Here is a 24,889-nt window from a genome sequence, read left to right as displayed (position 1 = left end):
ACTACTATGTTTTTAGATGAAAAAAAACTACATTGACTGTGACAGGTCACCTAGTGGAAATAGCATGTATTTCCTCCATATGCCAAATATGGTCAAAATGACCTCATCAGGTGGAAAATAGTCAAAATGACAAATTCAGAGTCAAAAGCCCAGAATGACACCCAGAAATAATACAAGTCCTGTTTTTCTGCTCTGATGGCTGTGGGATCAAAAATGTCAGTTTGAATGGGTTTCAATGGAGCATTTTTGGACCTGAACAGTCTGAATGTAACTATTTAGTTTCCACAGTGTATTTTAGACTTATTGTAGGAGCTGAGCTGCAAATTCACTGATTACACTCAAATGCACAAAACTAGAGAAAATTTCTGCCAAATCCATGAACACAGCCGAAAGTATCAAAAAAATTAAGAATGAAAAGCATGGAAAATGTGCCAAACAGTCCCTAAAGGGTTAAACACTGAACTCAGAGCTGGATTAACTCATCCTCTTCCTCACACAGGTGGAGCTGCAGCTCCCTCTGCTGGACCAAAGTCAAAGAGAAATTAAGACTACAGCCTGTGGTTTTCTAGATTTCTGTCTCTCTGATAATGAGCTCAAAATAAATGATGTGCAGATGCAAACAGCATATTACAGCAGATTAAAAGCTGCTGTTTTCTGATTCAGGCACCGTAAACAGAAAATGCAAAGAGCAGAGAGGGGAGTCTGCAGCCAAAAGAGACACTGGACTTTGTTTTCAGTATTTATGGATTTAATGTTTGTATTTGAAACTGACTTTTGGCTTTAAAAACATACAAACAGCAGATGCTCCTCTTTGCCTGACTGATTTTTCGGTCAACTGTTATTATTGGCCGATATGAGCCTTTCACAAACATACCGGAAACATATCGGCTTCGGCATATATTTTTATTTTATTTATGTTTTTTTATATGCCACAATAAGAAGCTTTTTTACAGACCATTATAATGCAGAAAAAGATGCTTGTGTGTGACTGATACTGAACAGTACTGATGTTTATGGAGCTATTTATTTTATTGTATTATTTATTTAAAGGTCAGCAAAGACCAACCAGTACTGATGTGTATTTTATTTTTATATTCTTTATTTGAATGGTCAGTGAAGACTGATGCTGAACACAAAGTACTGATGTTTACTTTATTTTTATTTATTCTTTATATCTGTTTGTGTGTAAAAAGTCATTTAAGAAAGCATAATGTAATAATGATGATAATAATAATCATCATCATACTGGTGCAAAATCAGTGCGCAATCCACACAGAAATGATCTGTTTTCATTCCAGCTCAAAAAAAAAACTATAGCGGTCGCCATATCGGTAATCGGTGAATTTTTGGTAAACGGTGAATTTTTCCGCTATAAAATCGGTATCAGTCTCAAAAAGCCCACATCGGTGGGGCTCTATTAAAAACTGCAGCGCTCTGAGACGACATGTGGCGCAGAAGAAGAAGAGTTCAGAGCAGAGTCCATCGTGTGACGCAGCGCGGAGATCTGAAAGCTCAGAGGTCGTGTTTCCGTCACGGGAAGTTGAGCTGACAGAATGTTTGGTATTCAGGCGGTTTAAATCACTGCCGGAAAACTGACAATAAAAAATGATGGAGCCGAAGAAGAAGTGACCAAAGATTGAAAAAAAAAAACATTCACGTCTTTCAAAGTGATCTTGAGCTTTCATTACGTGCGTGGGAGGTTGGAGGTAAGTCTATTGTCAGCAGGCAGGAGTCGACGAACAGCACAGAGGACAGAAACCGTGGGACAAACAAAGTGCAGAAAAAGAGGAAGCGCAGATTCCCCGAGAGGCTTTAAAACGCCTCGAGGCAAAAGAGAAACGAACATGACAAACGACAAGAGGGAAGAATCAGAGCAGAGAAAACAAACAGTGGTACAGTTTGTTTTCACTCTGTCTCTGTGTCTCACAGGCAGAAGAAAAACGTCCGCTGATAAAAATGTGACGCTCAGATTTCGGCTGGATGGACGGAGACAGTTATTTTATCTCGCTGCGTGACGGTGTGAATGTTGTTTCTTCACACTGACACATCAGAGCTGAGCTGTGCTGCGGTTTCATCAGCGTCCTCACAAACAAATACGATGTGTACTGAGATATAAAATATTATTAAATAAAATATTATTGAAAAATGTTGTTGGAAATATTATTTAAAATATTATATTAAAACAATATTAAACATAAAAAATAAAAAATATTGAAAAATATTATAGTAAAACAACATTAAATATAAAAAATATATAAAAAAGATTATTATTATATTGACCTATAAAATCAAATGTAACTAATTTAATTCTGAAATGATTTTTATGAAATTTGATTTGTTGTAAACGTGAGAAATTGAACATGATGGCGGTAACGGACTGGAATTTAACTCTGGGTTTAGATCTACTCAGCTTTATGTCAAAACATTACGAGGTACAAAGTAAATTTACTTATCTTTTTTTTTTAAACGCAGTTTAGTTTAGTAAACATAGTTTAAACATTAAAATCAAAATCTGTCTCTAAATCACAATTAACCCCTTGAATAGCCAAAACTCATCTCTCACTTTATTTTATTTTTTTTTCATTTTTGTTTTTTCATTTTTGTTTTTTGCCAAATTTTCAGGCATTTTCTTCTAACTGATTTCTTGCTAACTTTCGGGTCATTTCTTCTTTTGCTGCTCATTACCTTCTTGCCATGATTTGAAAAAAAAAGAAGCCTGTTGAGTTCAGTGACTTAAGAAAATAAAGCCAAGAGCTATTATTTGAAGTTTTACGGTATTCATGTTCTCCAAAATCATAATTATTTACTCTTTTTTTCCGCAGAAACTCTGGATCCTTTAACCTCTTCAGGCCTCAGGAGATTTCTATTTTAAACTCAACCAAAGAGCTCGACATCAGAGATGATGAAGGCTGAAGTGAAGACGAGGAGCCCGGCTGTAATCTGTTCGACAGGAAGCTCATTATCATTCTCCAGAAGGGTGGAGCTAAACGACACGCACACAGCACAGGAAGTGAAGCCCCTGGACACTATTAACAAGACCACCAGTCACGGTGGACGAGGACGCGTGACATGACGGCACGTCCACAACTTCACACGTTTATCATGTTTGTTTCCACGATCACAAAAAACCAACCTCCTCAGGTTTGTCTCTCAACACCTGCCAGTCACGACTCGGGGGTGACAGAACCCAGAACTCACACAGGTTTTTTTAGTTCAGGTTTTGGTTCCCGATCTGTGTTTTCGGTGTGTTTTTGAACCAGAATATTCTGTAAATTGACCACAAAACAACTCACTGCTACATGTTTCTGGCATAAAAAAGCTTTTTAACCCTTTGAAACCTGTGCAAATTCACTTGATTTCTCTCGAAAACATGGTTAGAAGGCACAATGAAAGAAAAAATGACCCCCCACCCTCTAAAAAACACAAAATGTACCTGAAAATTGGTTTAAAAAAGAAAAAAAGAAAAGGGAAAACAGAAAGAAAGTTGGGAAAATGCTTAAAAATGATTAAAAGAAATTGCAAAATACTATGACAATAAAAAATATAGTTTTTCACTAGATTTGCCTTTTCATAAACCGAGCAGAAGAAGATTTTTATCACGTAAACGATGTAGCTGATTCATCTCCGGACGGTAGACGATGTCGCTTGAATAAGCAGTTTGTTTGTTTTACAGTGGTATGGAATTGGGCGTCGAGAATAGTGGATTTCACCAACACTGGTATCCACTACGAAACTTTTGGTTTGTCAACATGCCTAGTTACTGCTGAACTATAATATGAAAGGTGTTTCTAATAATTTGTCCACCCCAGTTCATACAAATCAGGAGACCACGGTGTGTGGGACAGAGGTGGAGACTGTTTAAGTCTTGTGTACATGGAGACACCTGTCTCTTCTTACCTGCAGAGTTCCAGTGGAGTCCTCCAGGACTGGCAGCGAGCCGCCGCCGTTTCCTGATGCTGACGCCGCTGCTGGAGGTGGAGTCTCCAGCTGACAGCGCTGCAGCAGCAGCGGGGGTGGAGGAGAGGATGGGGAGGAGGGACGTGGCCAGAAATGGCATCTCCTTCTCCAGAGCCGGGCCGAGGAAGGTGGAGTCCCTCTGCGACGACCTGCAGAGATCAAAGAGCAGAAAATTCAGAGAAATAACATCAATCGTATTTTTCTGTTGACTCTCAGGGCGGCTGCTACGCCTGAACACTATTTCAAAACGTCTTCATATTCAGTAATCGTACAGGTGAGATCACAGGAGGAAACTGGTGAAGATTTTGATCATCCGTTAAGAAAACTGACAGAAAAAACGGAAGAGAAGTATTAGGAAGATAAAACGTTGGATTGATTCTCCCCTTTTCTCATCCAAGTCACAAAAACTCTAAACAGTTCAGTCCCAGTGGGCATTTTTTCCAAATGTTTGTAAATTCTCTCGAGGCCTGTTGGAGATTCGAGGTCACGGTGAAGTTGACCTTTAAACTTTGACCACCAAAATCTAATTAGCCCATTTTTGAATCCACTCAGAAGTCATGAGAATGAGACAAACACGAGGTCACAGTGATCTTTGCATTTTCCCTTTGGCCACAAAAAATCTGATCAGTTCATCGTTGTGGATGTTTGTGCCAAACAAGAATTTAATAACCTTAACCTTTGACTTTTGACCACCAAAATCTAATCAGTTCGTCATTGAGTCCTTTCAGATTTTTATGCCAAAACTGAAGAAATTTCCTCGAAACATTCAAAACAACAGGATGGACAGACAATCAAAACAGCAGTCGGAGGCATAAAAATAATATAATAATCTACAGTTCCTCAAAAACTGTCTGGTCAAACTACATCCGCTGATGAAGACCATGTGATCCGATCAAAAGCACCTAAACAATTATTAAAGGGGCCTGCTGAGAGGACTTTGTGATTAATTAAACAGTAAACCTGACACTGGGAATCAAGTTTACAGTCTAACAACACGCACGTCTTGAATGGCTGCCACTGTAACTGTACGGTAAGTGTTCATAAAGTGTCCTCTTAGTGTCTTTAAATAACATCCAGGTGCTGTCTTCCTGATACCTGTCCTCTGAGACCACGTAGCTGCAGCTCCTCCATGATCCTCTGACCCGACCGCGTCCTTTCTTTTTCCTCCGCAAGACAAAGTCCAACAGCTGAGCCCAGCTCAACATCTGAGATCAACTCGCTTCACCGCATCACTTCGATGTTACGAAACGACGCTCGAGAACCTGACGACTCCGCCACAGTCGTGGTGGGCCGGTGTTTTGTTTTTAAAGTGATAAAAAAAGGTTTGATCGGGGTCCGAGCCGCAAACATAATCACACATGACTGAAGAGGAGGTCCACAGCTGAAGGGAAAGGTCCTCTCAAGTATTCAGAGCCCAACAGGGGTGTTACCTTACCCCAGTGTGTGTGTGTGTGTGTGTGTGTGTGTGTGTGTGTGTGTGTGTGTGTGTTATCAACAGATATCACAGCTTATCCAGCGGAGGCCGATCAGTGCGGAGGCCTTTGTGTCAAATGAAAGGAAACCTTAATAAATCCAGGGAGGAGGAGACTGATGCTGCATCCACTTGCAGGAGGAAAATCCAAACAATTTGGCCAAAATCTTCCACCTGCAGACGTGCAGATGTAGACACGCTGGTGTATAATAACATCTACCGGGGAAACATTAATAGCTGCTATCATCTAACAGCTTGATGCATTATCAAAGTTTGGCTGGGCAATAAAATGATTCTGAGAATTTTCTGGACGTATTTTCTCTTCATAGAGATAAAATAAAATGTTCAATAAGTCGTCCATACAATTCAACCACCCATACAACCACAGAGGAGGGAGGTAATGCACATTAAACAGCAGCTGTCACCTTCAATGAACCAGAAGAAGAGGAAGAAGAAGACAAGAACAACACTGATGTTTACGGGAAAATCGGAAACAAGGATGCATTAAAAGACCTGGATACAGCACTGGAGGTGCTCAGCAGCACATAGAGCTACCTTGAATACAATAATTTAATCTCACAGCCCGTCCAGACTCTCTAAAATTTTCGGACTGAACAACTTAAATTATGGTAGCAAAGGTTTTGACGCTCAAAAAAATGTATTTGCTTTTTTACAGATGTCTCTGTCTTAATGCACCCTATAGTATCACAGTACCGGCAGTGTAATTCCACTTCTTTAAGGTTTGCTTTTTTTGCCTTTATTTGATAGGACATCTTAAGCGTAAAAGGCAGACAGAAAGGGGATAACATGCAGTAAAGGGTCATGGTTGGAATCAAACCCACAGCCACTGCAGCGAGGTTGATGCCTCTGTACATGAGGCGCCCGCTCTGGACGCCCCTGTAATTTCACTCAGCCTTTAAACTTGAAAGATAAAACGCTTTTGATATTTTTAGCATGATAAAATCTATACTGACAATTTTTATGGCGATAACATTTGTAGCCGTATCGCCCGGCCCTAATCTCCACCCTCACTGGTCAGTTTCACACAGAAACACACACACAAACCCAAATCTAGCTGCAGCAACTCTCTGGAGAGTGAAACTATGCCGCTCTTCCAGCTCGAGTCTGCAGTCAGCCAAAGATCTGACTGGAAGGAAGAGAAGACACGACACCTGCCGTCACCGTATGATCGACTTTGAGAGGATCTTTTCTTGTCTGTAGAGGAATAATAGGCCGTCCGAACCTCTCTGCGCTTCCTGTTCAGATGATCCATTGCACATTTGGAGCAGCTGGATTTAGCTGTTAGGCAGTTTTCCTGACGACTGTCACGTCATATAAAAACCTCAAAATGTTGTTTTTTATCTGTCGCTTTTTAAATAACCAACAAACAGTCCAAACATGTTCCTATACATTCTCTATACTTCCACCCAAAGAGCGCTCACAGTCATAATGACAGCACTTCCTCATATTAGCGGTACATTTCCCCCACATCTATAAACACCAATGTTTCCCCTCAGGCTCCCTGCAGGCTCTTGGCTTATCTCTCCCAACATAACCGCCTTCTCCACGGTGCCAGACAAATACTTTACGAGCTGCAACAACAGGAGAACAATGTTTCTGCTGGCAGGAGGAGGAGAAGTCTGGACTGAGCGCAGCTACAACACATCACTGTGTTTTAGGTGCAGCTGAGACTCTGTGCTTTAACACTGGGAAATAAAGACATCTGGTGACCATCAGAACCATTATCTTCTACTGGAAGTGCAGCCTGACATTTACTGTAAAACCTCCAAACAAGTAATCTGAGGGAGCCATTGTGTTAATCTGACTCAACTCAAGCAACTTTAAAGCATCTGCAGAGTGGTTTTCTTGAGGCCTCAGTATGCTTCACATGAAATACTTGTCTGATCGTTGTCAATGTCAAAAATATTCAAAGGTAAACAGAAAAGTTGCCCCATATTTAAGGCGTTTGCTCCCTAAAACACAATCAAGAGGGCAAAAAGTTGCATGGGTAAAAAAATTGCTCTGTATACTATTATTCATTTATTAATCTATGTATTTTTTAATTAACTAATTAATTTTATTTTCTATTTTATTTGCTTCTTTTTTTCTGTTTTCGTTTATTTTCTGTATTGTATTTTCTATCATTTGTCGTACAGTGTCTCAAGGGTCCTTTTTACAAAATGCAGCAAAATTGATGGAAACTGAAGTGATCAGATGTTTAACCCTTTAAAACCTGGATCAACATCATTTTCTTTGTGCTGCGTTCAGATAAACTTTGAGCTCCGTGCGCATGGATTTGATGTTTTTCAAAAACATGGGAAAAAAGTGCAAAGAGCAACTTTTTTGTTTCTTTTTAGAAAGGCTAGGTAAAGAGCTATATATTTATAATTATCATTACTATGTATTTTAAAGAATATTATTATTTTTAGGCATTATAGGACATTCCTCTGTTTGTTTGCTTTTTTGTATGGTTTTTTTGTGTGTTTATTTTTGGGGGTTTGTGGTAATTGTCTAGTAATTTTGTTGTACTTTTTGCTAATTTCTTGCTCATTTCTGGGGAAGTTTATTTCAACTTGCTCACTGCCTTCTTCACAATTCTGAAAATCAGTACATTTTTAGTTCAGCTCCTACAATAAGTCTAAAACTCACTGTGGAAACTGAACATTCAACAGTTACATTCAGACTGTTCAGGTCAAAAAATGCTCCATTGAAACCCATTCAAACTGACATTTTTGATCTGCTGACATTCAAACTCTACAGACAGACTCACCTGAGAGGTGTGTCCATCTCTCCTGGGTCGCTGCAGGTGGAGTGACGGGAGTTGGAGGCCGGGGACGACGAGGACGAGGAGGAGACCGGTTGGGAGTTGCAGGAGTGGTTGGACGTATGTGAGGAAGAGGAGGATGATGAGGAGGTACGGGTGGAGTCCAGGGTCCGGGGCAGCAGCAGCGAGGACGGCATACACAGCCATGTCTCCAGGTTGGAGAACTTGGAGTAGCTCAGCATCTCCAGAACGCTGCAGGAGGAGAAACGAAATCCTGAAAACTTCATACGACAAACTACAGCTGCAGGTCGCAAAACGGTTGCTGAATATAAGAGGAGCCTTTAGTCTGCAGACACAAAAACAGCAGTGACTCTTCAGGGAGACTTACCTCTCCTCTCCCACTCCTGGGATGTCATCTTTCTCGTCTTCGTTTTGGAAGACGCAGGAAGTCCTGGAGTCCCGTGATGACAGCAAAACACAGGAGTTATCAGAGTCCACGGACATCTTCAGCCATATCTGTCAGCAGAGGAGAACGGGTCAGCCAACAGGCTAAACACAACGGTACAGGCGTTACACAAACTACAGGCAGACGATTAACACATGAGGAAGATGGAAAATTATGTAAAAGACTCTTTTCACAAGCAAAATGAAACATAATCTATCAATTTCTTAGGAGTGTGCAGGTGTTTGTGGTCAGTTTCAGTCATTTACCATTAGCCAAATATTTATTTATGTGGCAAATAACCATAACTTGGTGGTTTATTAGTGGCTAACTAATCAGCTTTGTGGTTAATAGCTAGCTGGTTAAATCTCGTCAGTTAACTAGTTGGAAGATAACGAGTAAAACTACTTTTTTGGACCAAGCTGGTGACCAGTCAATTTTTATTTTTATGGCACTTTCCAAAAACAATTTCATTCACTTCAAAGTTACAAGCAAGTGACAAAATAATGCTACAATTACTAATTATTTACTAAATGTGGATTGGATTTGGATTTATTTAATGTTAGTAACTTATTTGGCTGTAACTTCAGCTTGTTAATTAGTTGGCTAAATAACTGGTAACATTTGAGTTACCAGTTAGTTAGTATTTGGTTAGCTATGTTATAATGTTAGTTCGCTTTTATGATAAGATTGTTTGTTGGTTGGTTAGCCAGTTTGTATTATAGGTTAGTTAGCATTTTGCTTTCATATTAGCTTGTTAATTTGTTGGTTTACTAGCTGGTAACATCAAATTATTAGCAGTGGGTCAATAACCTTGTTAACTTTTTGTTAGTTCCTAGTTTTTTGGATTAGTTAGCCAATTGCTTTTGTTAATGTTAAGTTGTTTGATGGCTTAGTTGTAACATTAGCTCATTAAGTAGATGGCTAACTAGCTTGTAACATTAACTTATTAGTTGTTGGTTAGCTAGCTAATTATGCAAACTTGTTATTAGCTGTCTAGTAACTTGCTGGTTCTTTGGTTTAGTAGCTTATAATATTACCTAGTAAGTTGGTTAGCTTAATGTATTATTAGCTTGTCAGTTCCAGACCTTTGGTTGACCAGCTAATATATTAACTTATTAGTTGTAGGTTAGCAAGATAATATTATTCAGTTGTTAGTTGGTAAGCTAGCAGGTATCATTAGCCTTGTAGCTCCAAACTGCTGCTAAGATTAGTTTGTTAATTAGTTTAACTAGCATGTAACATTAGATTGGTTGGTTAGCTACCTTATCATGTTAACTGGTTAGCCTGTTTCTAGTTAGCTGGTAAGATTAGCATGTTTGTCGGTTGGTTAGCCAGTTTGTGTCATTATCTTGTTAGGTTAGTTAGCATTTGGCTGGAACATAAGCTCTCTGATTAGCTAGACAGCTGGTGAATAATGTTGACAGTTATTAGCTTGTTTGTTAGTTGGTTAACTCACTACTAAGATTATATTTTAGTTAACTCATAAAACTAACCTGTTAGTTTTAGGTTGCTAATAAAATTGGCTTGCTAATATGTAAACTAGCTGGCAACAATAACTAGTAGTTGTCAGCTAGCTCATAATTTTAACATGCTAGCTGATAGCTTGCTGGATACACTGGTTTGCTTGTGAGTTAGCAACCTGGTCAGTTAGCTAACTTTTAATATTAACTTGTTAGTTCTGGACTGCTAACGAATTGGCTAATTGGTTAACTAGCTGACAACATGCTAGCCGATAGCTTGCTGGATACATTAGCTTGTTAGTTAGCACTCTGGTTATCTCGCTTGTTAAACAGCTCGTTAGCGTGTTTAACTTAACTAGTCGGTTAAAACTTCCTGTTGCCATGGAGAAACGAAGTGTCTCCCTGCAGTCATTCAGAGGGAGTTAGACTGTGTGAAGTGCTCGCGGATGATAATTACTCACATTTTAAGTATGTATTTATAATTTAAAGACAATAATTACGAAGGAGCTAAAGTGTGGGCGCAGCAGAAAGAGGTGGTGCTAATGTGCGACCACACGTGGATAATGTTTTGGCTAGTCACTCATTAAAGTGGAAACACCCGCGGTGAGAGCGATTAAAGCCGCACACACCAGTAACACCAGTTAAAAACACTGAAACACACAGAAACTCCCAGTAAAGCTGGTGTCAGCGCACACAGCTCTATCTGTGTCCTCCGTGGGCTCTTTGTCCTTTAAAACGTCGGTTTCAATCATTCAGTCAGCTGTCCTGCACCAAAGTTTCCGACCAGCTCTGCAGAGTTAAATCACACTAAAATAACACAGAAACTTCAGCAACAAGTCACACGTTTACCGTCTTTGAGTCCTCCTTCTTCTGCAGAAATGTCGCTCCTTCTTCTCCTTCTCCTCCTTCTTCTTCTCCTCCTTGTTTTCCCGGAGCAGGAACATCTGCTCAGACTCTGCTCCCGCCTGGTAACGTGTCTTTGTCCTGCCTCATGTAAAACATCCCAAAATACTGCGAGGCTGCAGGCCGGAGCTCGGGTTTCAACTGTGGTAACACACACACACACACACACACACACACAGACACACACACACACAGACACACACACAGTCCACATCTGGGAGCGGCGGAGCCTCAATACTGTTCTGACTCTGCACTGGGACAGTCCAAAACAAGGAACTGGAAATCTATGGAGGACTGAAACTGACAAAAATAAATAAATACATAAACAAACAGACAAACAACCAAATAAATAAATGTGTCAATACATGAATGAAAATGCCACAAAATGACAATCTTTGTTTAATTTCCCCATTTATTTTTCCATTTTATTTATCTTTTTTTCATTTTTCCCATTTTATTTATCAATTTATTCATTTTCATATTTATTTGCTTAATATATTATGTATTATTTTCGACTTTATTGAATTTCCCATTTTACATTTTATCTATGTATTGAATGAATGAATGAATGAATGAATATTTTATTTTGGTTACATGCATCATACAGTTTGTTTCACACATTTTTTTTTTTTTTTCATTCAGTAACCAAAGAAAAGGAATAGGTTGAAGCCCGAGGCTTATTTTTGCCTATCCAAAATCAGCCAAAGGAAAACCCAGAATAACAGCAACACTAAATAAACAAAACAGATAATTTATTTATGTTAATTATTTATTCATGTATTATTTTCCCTATTTGCCTCACCTTCCATGTATTTCCTCAAACATATTTGCCTCACTTTTCCAACTACAGTGTATTTCCACCTCATTACGCAAATAAGAGGAGCTACCTTTGTACAACAGGGGGCATTAACTTTTGGCCTATTTGCCTAAAAACCCTTTAATATATTCAAAGGATTTATTCAACCATGATTAAGTTATCAGAAGAACCTCTGAGGTGTGAGTGAAGTATAAAGTACTCGTTGAGTAAATGTACTTGATGCTGAGATATATGCTGATGAGTTGTGAAACTGGGATCATAAGTTGTTCCCGCCTGCTGCTCCTCACAGTGTTTGTATTTCTGCGGGTTGTTTATCTGAAGAAAAATTACAGCCGCAGTTTCATAACAACATAAACAGCCAACTTCCTGTCCGCACTTATCTAAGTCTGCTCCAACGTGGACGACCGGGACTCTAATTATTATGTACAGTGCAGAAAAAAACAAAAAACACCACTAACACACCTTAATTTTTTAAAAATCTGCATCATCTTTGTTTCTCTATTATTATTATTATTATTATTATTATTATTATTATTATTATTATTATTATTTTTTTGCATTCAAGTTCAACTTGAGTTTTTAAATCTTTGGACCCAAATTGGTGTTTTCTTTAAAAAAAAAAAACAACATAAGGAAAAAGGCAGTGAGCAACTTGGCAAGAAATGCACGCCAAATTCCAAGAAATTAATGAATAAAAAAATTACTTTTTAAAAGAAATTCTAGGAAAAAATTTCCAGACAATTCTGTTTTTAAATATCAAATATATGTCATAACTATATCTGTAATTTAAAAAAAGAAGAATTCATTTTTAAGCTTTTTTTTCTGTGTCATTTACCTTTTTTCTTTCCTTTTTACCCACTTTTTTATATTTATAATGATACTTTTACATTTAAAATTATGTTACAAAATTATACTTTTTTCTAAGTGCTCATTTCCTTGTTTTTTTCTTGATTTTTTTCGTTATTTATTTTTAGGAAATTGTCTTGTATTCTTTTCTAGTTAATGCTAACTGCAGGGTAATTTCTTCCTAATTGCTCATTACCTTTTTATTCCCATGTTTGAAATAAAATAATGAAATAAATCAAGCCAATTTTCCCAGATTCAAAGGGTAAAAAAGTCTAATTTTTTCAAGGAGGGGGTTCATCTCATCTGAATATTAGTGTAGTTCTACAGCAATCTGCCTCAGTGATATTTCTTATTTTCTGGTGTTTTTTCATTATGATGATGGGATTTATTATTATTTTCATGACCCAAATATTGTTCACATGCTCAATTTTCCACCACCAGATGTCAGTATCCAGTCAGGAGTCAGTTCTCCAAACATGGCACAAACCATTTCCAAAACATAAATACATTAATCTGTAATTAAAACATGCCAGAGTGATTACAATCTGTAATTAAAACAAACAAATAAAAAAAGGCAAATATTTTGTAAAGCTTATATTTGTTTTTTGTTTTTTTTACAGCTTGTTTGTTTGTAAATTCAGAAATTGATAAAATGTATATTGTCTGATATAGACAGCTCTCAAAATTTCATTTTTTAAATTAAGAATTTAGATTTATGAATAAAAAATTGACAAAATAATAAAACACCATGTTTCCTTTACTAAAACAAATCCAGCTGATGTAACATCAGACACAGTAGGATACAATTTCAGAATAAACCAGAATAGACGTGGAATTTATTGGAAACTTTTTTTAATTAGAAAAATAATTTAATATAATTAAATTATAATTTAATAATTGTCTGCTCTTGTTTTGCTTTTCAAAAATGCAAAAAAATCAAATTTTTTTAAAAAAATAAACAAGATAATGTTTGTCTCTGTCACCTTTTTTTTACCTGGCAACAGTGTTCCCATGACCTGACTGTTTGAATGTAAGCATTCAGTCTATTTCTGTGGTACTTAATTAAGTTGATATTAGTATATAAAGACCAAAACTAGGTCCCTGGAAACTCCTGGAAGGTTTTGAAGTCATGGACAAGTCAGTTTTGGAGCCGTACTCTGACAAGTTCATCCCAAATGTGAGTACAAACAAATCCCATGTGCAATGCAACACGACTGGTGAGATTTCTGCAAATCACTGATATGTTGTTTTTGTACATAATTATGTGGAGGATGTTTTAACTTTGCATTTCAACAACGCTGTAGTTAATATGTGGTTAGGCTCAAAAACACTTGGTTATGGTCAGGAAAAGATCACATTTTGGCTTAAAATACCAGCTTTTTATGGCAAAAGCAACAATGTCTCTGTAAAAAAAACAAGTATTAAAAAGTCTCACCATGGCTGGTTTGAAGGAAAGCCAAAAATAAAAATAAAAACATAAAATGAAAATTTAAAACATTAAGACAAGATTAAAAAACTGTAAAACCACAGAGAACGATGAGATTAAACAGTGACTAATAACTAAGCATAATTAACAATAATATGAAGTGTGCCTGAAATATCAATAAACAAATGGCAGCAGCAGGTTTAACCCTTTAGGACCCATTTTAATATTACACACACTCATATCGCTCTGTGTATTTTTTTTTTAAAATCAAGCTTTATAAAATATTATACATTAATATTATTTCCTACTTTCATTTAGTTATTTTTTAAACCAACATCAGTTCTAATCATAAATATCAAACATTCATTAATTCTCAGCATTTTAACCCTTTAAATGCCAGGTTTCTGTCATGATGCCACTATGTCTTTAGATGGAAAAAAAAACAAAAAAACACAAAAAGTGAATTATTTTCCACATAGTACATACTAAGTAGCTTATTTCTTTTTGTTTATTATTATCTATTTTATGTTATTGTCAGTATGTATATATATATATATTTTGAAAGAGGCTCAGTAATTTAATTAAACAGCTGCACACTACAGTTTTTAGCAAATATTACAGGAGGAAATAAGGCATTTGATGGGGACTATTTTCAGCAGCGGATTAATCCACACTTTGTCACTTTGGATGCATGCACATTTCCTCTCTTCCCTGGTTTAGGTTGATTGATGAGATTTGTTGAGCATATATGAACAATGCAGATCTCAGTTTGTGTAACTCACTCGTGGTCTCTCGCTGCAGGACTCCCTGAAGACGGAGGAGGAGGAATTCTTCAGATTACTGCCAGACGAGCTCCTCACGCTGACACAGACCCAAAAACAGTTGATGTGCACCGAAACCGCACAAACAGCAGACGTTCAGAGCAGAACTGTGCCGCCACAACGGCCCCCCTGTCTGAACTACAGCTCCCAGAATCCCACAGAGGCGGACGAGCGGCCAGGTGGGTCATCAGAGCAGGAGCCGGTTCGTCCCTCGGTCTCGGTGACGCCTAAAACGGAACAACCGAAAATCATCCCAAAGATTCGGTAAACCACCACAAAACAGTCTCATGTATCCTGCAGCAATTTTTTAAACTTAAATTATGAATGGTGATGTTAAAAATATTTGTTGTTATAATTAGAAACAGGAATTTATTGACTATAATAAAAAAGTCTGTATTTTTTGTTAAAAGTGGAGGAATCAAACTAGACACGTACAGATGCTCAGATCCAGGGTTTTGTTATTATTACTAATTATTATTTTTATTTTATTATTCATTATTTTTTAGGCACTGTGGAGGGATTTCTTTTTTTTCGGGCTTATAGGAGGGGCATCCAAATACAAATGGTTCTGTAATTTTTTTTCTTTAAAGATTTTTGATTTTTCTTTTTTTTAAGTTTTTGGTGATTTGTTTTTATTTCATTTTTGGGGGGATTTTTAAAATATTTCAGAGATTTAAAAAAAAACATTTCAGGGATTTGTTTCTTGAAACATTTTAGTGATTAATAACAAATGAATTGTGTGCAGGAACATCCTCTCTACAGTGAGTCTGGGATGCGGTCTGGACCTGGACTTCATCGCAAATAATTTGTGGAACGTGGAGTACAAACCCAAGGTAGACTCACCTGTAAACACCTGTGTGCGTGTTGGAGGTCAGCTGCAGTTTTTGGGTGTTTCTCATATTTTAGGACAGTTAGGATTTTAGATGGTTTCTCAGATTTTAGGATGTTTCCAGGATTTGAGGACATTTCTCATATTTTAAAACCTTTCATTTCCAGGATTTTAGGATGTCTACGGTTTTTGGGACGTTTCTAGGATTATAGGACATTTCTCACATTTTAGGACATTTCTCATGTTTTGGGATGCATCTATAATTTGGGGACATTTGTATGATTTTAGGACATTCGGGGGTTAGCTGGGTCCTCTGTCGGGGATCCTCCACTTGCAGCAGCTGGCTCTGATTGCAGCGGGTTTTCTGATGTGGGTTTGGCGTTTCTGGGCCTTCAGAGGACAATTTAAACTGTGTGGACTTGGTCCAAAGTGAGGTCTACGGCTCTGTGTGAAGCAGCCTGTTCTGTCTCCTGTTTCAGAAATTTAATCCGCTCATCATGAGGATCCGTGAGCCGCGAACCACCGCGCTGATCTACAGCTCTGGAAAGCTGGTCTGCACAGGAGCCACCAGGTCCGACTGCCTGTCCGTGTCCTCAACTTGTCTCTGATAACAGTCAGACGGTGTCCGCCGTGACGCTCCCTCCGTGTGTTTCTGCAGTGCGCAGCAGTCCCGGCAGGCGGCCAGGAAGTTCGCCCGCAAGGTGCAGAGGCTGGGCTTCCCCGTCCGCTTCCTGAACTTTAAGATCCACAACATCTTCGCCTATTGTGAGACCTTCCCCGTCAATCTGATGGAGCTGGCCTCCCATCAGTCCTGCAGGTCAGGACACAGAGGACACATGTCCCCCAGAGGCTTCAGTGTGAATGGAGCCGGTCCTCTCGATGAGTCCTGCACATGTCCTACAGTCAAGAGGTCCAATGTTTTTTGAGGGGCCATTTCTTTGAGTGGGGGCCACTTTTGCAAAATGACAGGAGGCCAGGGGCCAGTCCCAGCAGCCCCACACCTGTCTCTAAAATGTTAGGACGTTTCTAAGATTTTAGGATGTTTCAAAGGTTTTAGGACATTTCTGAGATGTTAGGACATATCTAGAATTTTAGGACATTTCTAGGATTTTTAGGACACTTGTAGGGTTTTAGGACATTTCTAGGATTTTTAGGACACTTGTAGGGTTTTGGGACATTTATTGGATTTATGGACATTGCTAAGTTTTAGGAGGTTTGTAGGATTTCAGGGCGTTTCTCAGATTTTTGGACATTTCTAGAATTTTCTGACATTTCTGCAGTTTCAGGACATTTTTTGGATTTTAGTTTGTTTTTATGATTTTAGGACATGCTGTTTTGTGCTCTTTGACAGCTTATAGAGACTAAAACTACAAAAAACAATTGTTATTGTGAATCTTTTTATTTTTACTGTGAATCAGAAAAAGCTTGGGGGCCAGACGGCAGCCTGTCAGGGGCCAGATTTGGGTCTCAGGCTGTGAGTTGAGCATCACTGCAGTATTTATTCTCTTTAAAGGAAGAAATGTTCTCCTGTTGTGTTTAGTCCAGCTTGAAATCAGCGAACCTGAAGCTTGAGTTTTGTTTTCGCTGTTTTCGCTCACATGCTGGTGCTCCGGCGGCTTCTGTGTGATTTCAACTCTTCACAGTTATGAACCAGAGATGTTTCCTGCTGGCGTCTTCTTCAGAGGAATCCCCGACATCACCGTCGTCATCGCTCAGAGTGGGAAGATCTCGCTGACGGGTAACTGACCTGAGAGAGTGTGTGTGTGTGTGTGTGTGTGTGTGTGTGTGTGTGTGTGTGTGTGTGTGTGTGTGTGTGTGTGTGTGTGTGTGTGTGTGTGTGTGTAGACACACTCAGAGAATCTGTTTATTCCTGTCAGTATATTATTTTGAAGTCCAGTACATTTTTGGCAGAGAGTTTTTATTTTGAACTTTTTCTATTTATTCTTACAGTATGTTTTGTTTATTTATGTTTAAGCCAACGTGTTTTTCGTATTTCTAGAATTTTAGGACATTTGTAGGATTTAAGGAAGTTTTATTTTTATTTCAGGAAGTTTATAGGATTTTAGCACATCTTGAGGATTTTAGGACATTTCTCGGATTTATGGATTTTTCTAGGATTTTTGCCTGTTTTTAGGATTTTTAGGACATTTATAGTATTTTAGCACATTTTGAAGATTTTAGGACATGTCTAAGATTTTAGGACTTTATATCTTATCTAGGATTTTAGGACGATTCTTGGATTTAAGGACATTTTTTAGGATTTAAGGATAATTTAAGGAAGTATCTAGTGCAGTTTCTGTTCATTCTTTCAATAACGTTTTTTATTTATTTGTGTTCTAAGCCAACATTTTATATTTATTTTGAGACATAAAATTGTGGTAATTTATCTCATGTGTGACTCTTGAACTGCTGACGGAGGGAAGATCTGGACCCTGCTCCTGAACCGGTGCCCTAACATGGAAAGTTTTGGAAAGTTCATAAAGTTTTACATTTGGGATTTTGTGTTGACTTCCAGGAACTAAAGACGAAGCTAAAATCTACAAAGCGGTTGACACCATCTGGCCGATCCTTCAGCGCTTCAGGAGGAGCTGAGAGGAGACCGACTCTGACAGCAACTCTTCATTTAAAAACTCATTTTTACAAAATAAACTCTGTTTTAGATTCAGTGTTTTAACGATGAGTCAACATGCACCAACCTTCATATCACTGAGCAGGAAACTCAGCCTGAATGCAGCACGTATTCTTGCACATTTGAGTGCATTTTTGTGTCATTTGAGAGGTGAAAATCAAGAGAAAACTTATAAAGGAGTACTTATATTTAAAGCCTTAATAAACTCAAAAGTCTCACATACATTCACAAACAGTTTTACTAAAATTATGCAGATTTTACAGATTTTCCTAATGTGTATATGAGCTTTTTCTTAATTATTTTTTTTATCGTTGTGCATTTATGAATTTTTTAGTGTCTGCTGCGTGTAACAATAAATCCCCCCTGAATCCTTGAGGGTTTTTGAAAATCCCTTAAGTTGCAGAGATAATCATAATTTATCCGCTATTGTTATTAAATTGCACGGCAGTCAAATTGAAAACATCAGGTCCTTTAACCCTTTAAAACCTGAGCAAATGAACCTGAAAAAGCACACAGCGGAGGATGGCTCATTAGTGGCCACATTGAGCTCTGTAAATGAGGTCATAAACAGCGTCCAGTTCCCTTCAGCACCACCAGATGTCAGGATGGTTGCAGGCTGGTTCATGTAAAATTCAACTATTAACTGCTTTTTCTGTCACAAACACGGGGAGCAACTGAACAAGACATGGCCCAAAAATTTGCAGAAAAATTGGTAAAAATGTTACAAGAAAATTACCTGAAAATAAGAAAAAAAGACTTTAGAAAATGACTGTATTTTATTATACTATTTTTCTGTGACTTAATTTTAAATATGAGATTAATATAATTATAAATATAGTTCTCTGGACATTTCGTCTCTTTTTTAAAGGATAACTTTGTAATAATGCTACATAAATCCAATAAAAATTTAAATTTGTTTTTACTGAGACATTTCTGAGTTTCCAGCAGAGTTAGTGTCAAAAAAAGTGACTGTTTCTTTACCGAGAAACTGCTGCATTTCCTGCCGACAGATCTACGAAAGTGGTCATTTTCTTTACCAAAGAAATTGCAAAGATAGTGCCAAAAAAAGGGGGTACTTTTGCTCAAACACGATCTTTTCCTCAACATAATTAAGTGTTTTTTGTCACCAGCGTTAATCATAATGTTGAATGTAAAGAAACGTGAACATATCTGCTATATAATAACGTGCACAGGTAAGATATCTGCTGTTTGCAGTTTTTCTGGCGGTTGGGTTGCTTCACTCGCAGCACATCGTTTGTCCGAACGGCAGTTTTATCGCATTCTCTGCGCTGACCTTTGCACTTGAGTTTTGTTGCAGAAATTTGAATCGGCTCACGTTTGAGTCGTGGATCAGTTTTGGATCGACGCAGAAGTCGTGTTGCAGATTTCTGAACTTCAGCCTGAAAGCTGGAGAGACACGTTTTGGCTCGGAGCTGCAGGACGTTTTCAGAAGGTTTCTGAAACATCTTGTTTCGTGTTTCTAGTGAGAGTGTTTTCTGTGACCCGCTGACCTCTGAACTGGAAGCCCTTCCTGTCTGCTCTCCAGGGCTTTCTGCAGTGTTGACACTGAGCAGCAGGAAGTGAGGTAATCCTGCGGCTGACATGATCAATCCGACATGAAAACGGTGAATTATGGGAACGCTTCCTCTCCTGTCCAAACCTAACGCTCCTCCTCGCTTTATCGACCTCTCACTGACACTTTCTCCTCCTTCTTGGTCAATGAACTTTTTGGTTTTTGAATTTTCTTTTCAGAAATAGAAAAATAATAAATAATAAATAGGTAGGTATTTGATTTTCACTTCAAAATCCAAAAATGAAAAATTAGACATTATTTATTCTTGGGGTCATCAAGGAATATACAGAAACTACATGTCAATTTTCTTTCATTCCCATAAAAAAATAAAATAAAAAAGCAAGAAAATATTTTCTGAAAACTGAAGTTGTCATGGGTAAAAATAAACAAACAAATAAATAAATAAAAACATTGCTCAATAAAGAAGTGAAGAGTGAAGACCTAACTTATTGTTATTTATTTATTTTTTGCTTTTGACTTTATTATATATAGGTCAGCCAAGCATTAAACTTTTTTTTTTGATAGTAGACAAAGAAAATTAAATGGCCTTTATATTCTGTTTTTTTCTTTTTTTTACTGAAAGGAAAATTCAAAAACCAAAAAGTACACTGACCCTTCTCTTTTTTGTGCATTTTAAAGTTTATTTGTCGAGTTTCTTTTTACATAATCGCTGCGCTGACCTTCCACACAGCACCTGTGACCTGCTCTCCTGTTTGATTTCATCTGTTTCAGTGTTTCACATCCTGTCGCTCCCTCTCTCTATTTGGCTCTTATCTTTCTCCCTCTAATAACATCCTCGGCTTCCTCTGATCCTAATAATACCAAACGATAGTCATGCTGACACTAACACATCCTGTATTCATCTGTCACATCCCCTCCGCTGTTTTCCCTCTTTCTGCTGCTGCTGCCTCGTAACTTTGGCTCATGTTTGCTTTTGTTTTTAAAGAAGGTTTTATTTATTTGGTTTTATTTTTTTATTTCTTAAAGGTTGTGTTGATAATAATAATAATAATGATATAATAATAGTAATAATAATAATAATAAATTATTTTTATTTTTATTATTTTTTAATTTTATTTTATGACTAGTTGCACTTGGACTATAAAGCACTGGATTTGGGTTTGGGTGGGTAACGGGTAATCTCGGCTGTGCTCGGTGTGAATATGGGTTTTGGTTTTGGGTAATGTTTATGTGTTTGTATGTTATTAATGTATTTTTATGTATAGATCTCAGGAGGAATAGTTGTAGCAACTAATGGGGATCCAATTTATCAAATAAACAAATAAATTTGCATTTTTGTGTCGGCCACCGTAGTTGGAAACTAGGTGTTTGGAAAACACTTTTTTTACAGTGTTTCACATTTTTTGGATGTAAAACTGTTTTCTTCAATGTTTTACTGGTTTTAATCAGCTGGTCTGTTTGTTTGAAAGTATCAGAGAAAAAAGTTAGCAGGTGCTACTGGAAGTCTCTGATAGGCCAAAATAGCATCTGAGAAATATTTATTCGTAACACGAAACGTCTTTCTTCAGTGTTTCACAAGCGTCTGAACTTCTGAAATGTAAAAAAAAATGGTTTGGTTTGTTTTGGGGAAAAAAGGTGATGAGAAAATTAGCTGAGGCAGAAGGAATATAACATAAAAAAATAGGAAAAAGTGTGCAGAAAGCTTCATTTATGAATTGAATCATTATATATTAAGAGTTATTCTACAAGATGAAGAATTTTGTATGTTTTTCCACACTTTCTTAAGATCATTTTAGTGTTTGTTTTCTTTCATTTTTTTGTTACTTACTTTCCTGTGACTTTCTGTAAATTTCTCGCTGATGTTTTGGTCATTTTTTTGCTCATTGCCTTCTTCCTCTGATGCCTTTGAGAAGAAAACGCTCAGCGTTAAAGCTGCAGAGAGGAAAGCAGAAAAGTCAAGAAAAGCGCCACTTAACCTTAAAGCTAAAGCTGATTTTCTTTTTTCACCTTTCTGGCTTTTACATTTTTGGTCCCGCTTGTTTTTGCTCCGCTGAAGCCTCGGAGGCTGCTGCTGCTGTGACGGCGCACTTTCACTCACACTTTTTTCTTCCTCCGCCCTGCGAAGCTACAAAACTGCAAAGTCAACTTTTCCACTTTGGTCGGAGCCAAAGAAAATGGAGAGACGACAGCGCAGCGGTGTGAACACACCTGTATTCACAGGAAGGAGGAGGGCGGGAAAAAAGCGCAAACACCGTCCTGCGCGCTCCAGTGAGCCGCTCACCTCTCACCACTTCACATGCACGCGCTGAAAGCATCTGCTGCGGAGAGGGAGCGCGGAGGAAGTCTCCAGAGAGCCGCATCCAAAGCAAATCACTCACATCATCCACAACCCAGAAACGGATCCGGGAAGGAAGTGATTTAGCACTCGTCCAGCGGCCTCGCGCGGGAAGGAGGATCGATCTCCGCGCGCTCATCAAACGTCTCATTTTTGCACTCTGAAACATCGGAAGACGTCCTTCAGGGAAATAATACCATAACACCATAATACAGCAGGAGAGTAAAATCAGTGTCACTCAAGAGGCCCCTGAAAGTGAGGGAGGAAAATTAAACGTGAGGCTGCACAAACATATTAACCCTTTGTGCACGTTGGCTTGATTTCTCTGAAAAACATGGAAATGAGCAACAAAAGAAGAAATGATATGAATGATTAATATTAACTATCAGTGTGCCCATTTAATCATCGGTGCTTTGTCTTTACTTTTAAATCTATTTTATTTATTTATTTCCTTCTGTGTGTTGTGCACTGCGAGGGGTGTGCAGTTTCACTGAATTTCTGTTCATGATGACAAATAAAATTCTTGACCCAAAAATTGATTTTTTTCTTCTTTTTTTTAATTTTTTAAAAGTACCAAAAGCATTACCTGAAAATTAGTTAGAAAAATCTTAAATTGATTTTTTTTAAATTGTGAAGCACTTTGAGCTGCATTCAATGTATGAAAAGTACTCTATAAATAAAGTTTATTATTGTTATTATAAGCTATAAATAAATAAATTTAGAAAAATGTTAAATAAGGATATGACCTGGTGCTGAAAAACTATAATAATTAACCAGCCTAATTTCAAATATAACTGATTATCATAAATATTTTTTTTTTTCTCTAAACTTTTAAAAATATTTTTTCCACTTATTTCTTGCAATTTATGGAATATTTCTTGCTAAGTTGCTCACAGCCTTTTCCCCATATTTTGAAAAAATTATCAATTGCTCTAATTTGCTCAGGGTTCAAAGATTCAAATACTTGTAAAAGGCCTCTGAAAGCAACATGAGAAAAGTTTTCAAAGGGTTAAAAGATATGAAATGACTCACTTTATACATCTGCATCTCTCAGCAGCTCCCAGTGTTTTTGGGGTTGCAGCTTCTCTCCCAGGCCCTGCTGCTGTGACCCCTCGACGTGGATCAAATGACTCACCGGGGCCCCGCTGACCCTCGCCGACCCCTCAGAGGATCATCTGCGAAAGCAAAAGTCCGCTCAGTTTGAAAATAAGGCCAGATGTGCTCAGCTGGACTCAGAGGAGGAGATTTAAATCACATTAACAACATAAATCTGATCTTTGTGTCTTCACCTTCTGATTTTCAGCGTCGTGCTCAAACAGACTCGGCAGGACGTTCACACCTGCGTGTGTTTGGAAAAACCTTCAAATCTGCAGGAACAATGTTCCCAAAATACTCCGCCTGCCCCGCTAACGCCAAACAGGCATCTTTAGCCCCCAAAAACTCTCACTCTGAGCGGTGAGAGTCAACTTGGCCATTAATGTTTCTAGGATTAAAGGACATTTTCAGATTTTAGGTTATTTCTTGGATTTCCTGACATTTCTAGGATTAAAAAAAAAAACATTTCTGGGATTTTAGGACGTTTCTGGGATTTTAGGACATTTTTGGAATTTTAGGACATTTTTAGGATAAAAAAAAAAAAGACATTTCTTGGATTAAAGGTCATTTCAAGGATTTTAGAACATTTCGCAGTTTTAAGGACATTTCTTCGAGTTTAGGACATTTATAGGAGATAGGACGTTCTTAGGATCTTAGGACATTTTTAGGATTTAGAAAGTTTCTCACATTCTAGACATTTCTGTGATTTTAGGACATTAGTGTCTTATCTGTGTCCTCTGTCAGGGGTGTGGGGGATCCTCCTCTGGCTCGTTTTTTAATTAAAAAAAAGCTCCGTTTTGATGCTGTTTTATGTCTCTGGCACCTTATGGAGACTAAAAGGACAAAAACAATTCACAGTGTGAATCACTTTATTTTTACTGTGAATTAGAGAATGGTTTTGGGGGGCCACCCAGCATCCTGGGGGGCCAGATTTGGCCGTAAATTGAGTATCACTGCCAAAGTGCATAAAAAGGCACAAAACTGATCTTGTTTATCAGAAAGCTTTGGGTTAAAACATAGAAAAGTTCAACATCCGCCTGAAGAATAAATCTTATTGCCAACAGCTGTGGCTGCTCCCCGATCGAAGCAGCCGGCACAGAAACTTCAGACCGAGAGAAGCTTTTCTCACTGAGGCTCATTTGGAGAAAAAACTTGAGCACGAAGTGATGAAGTCAGCAGAACTTTCGGAGTCTGTTATTTAGGTTGCAGCTGCTGTGAGAGTTTGGAGGGAAGAAGGTCAGCTGTCACCAGAAGCACCTGCAGCTGAGCGATCACACCTCAGATCAGCAGCTTTTATCCACCATTTCACAAATAACCTGCCGCAGAGCCGCCATCCTGAGCTTTTTCACCGTTTTAACCCTTTAACACCCGGAGCGACGTCAGTTTTCTTGCGCTGCGCTCACACGCCTTTCACTAGCAGAAAATTGCTTTTATTTCCTTCACAAACGAAGGGGAAAAACATAATTAGCAACTTGGCAAGAAATGGGGATTATTATTAAATATTATTCAAAAATGAGGTGAAAAATGTCCAGACAGATATATGTAGAATCCTCTCAA

General features: G+C 38.0%; 2 protein-coding genes across 2 annotated transcripts in view; one reads left to right on the top strand and one right to left on the bottom strand.

Moving 5' to 3' along the window:
* Positions 1 to 12,346, bottom strand: part of ankfn1a (ankyrin repeat and fibronectin type III domain containing 1a) — a 108,229-nt gene extending 95,883 nt beyond the window's left edge. Inside the window, 4 exon segments of the mRNA XM_088069649.1 lie at positions 3,898 to 4,106; positions 8,199 to 8,444; positions 8,581 to 8,708; positions 10,947 to 12,346. Of these exon segments, the coding sequence (XP_087925775.1) occupies positions 3,898 to 4,106; positions 8,199 to 8,444; positions 8,581 to 8,696 (571 nt within the window). The 5' untranslated portion in view covers positions 8,697 to 8,708; positions 10,947 to 12,346.
* Positions 12,347 to 13,792: 1,446 nt separating this feature from the next.
* On the top strand, positions 13,793 to 23,229 carry LOC121958973 (uncharacterized). Its single transcript, XM_042508158.2, has 7 exons — positions 13,793 to 13,840; positions 14,891 to 15,174; positions 15,656 to 15,743; positions 16,219 to 16,310; positions 16,398 to 16,556; positions 17,383 to 17,477; positions 18,255 to 23,229. The coding sequence occupies exons 1-7, from the start codon at positions 13,793 to 13,795 to the stop codon at positions 18,329 to 18,331; spliced, it is 843 nt and encodes a 280-aa protein (XP_042364092.2). The 3' UTR covers positions 18,332 to 23,229.
* Positions 23,230 to 24,889: the final 1,660 nt, after the last annotated feature.

The sequence above is a fragment of the Plectropomus leopardus genome, chromosome 19, assembly GCF_026936395.1.
Source record: "Plectropomus leopardus strain MGB_pleo_1.0 chromosome 19, ASM2693639v1, whole genome shotgun sequence".
NCBI lineage: Eukaryota > Metazoa > Chordata > Actinopteri > Perciformes > Serranidae > Plectropomus > Plectropomus leopardus.
The sequence above is the reverse complement of the archived record's forward strand: the minus strand, read 5'-3'. Positions and strand labels throughout refer to the sequence as shown.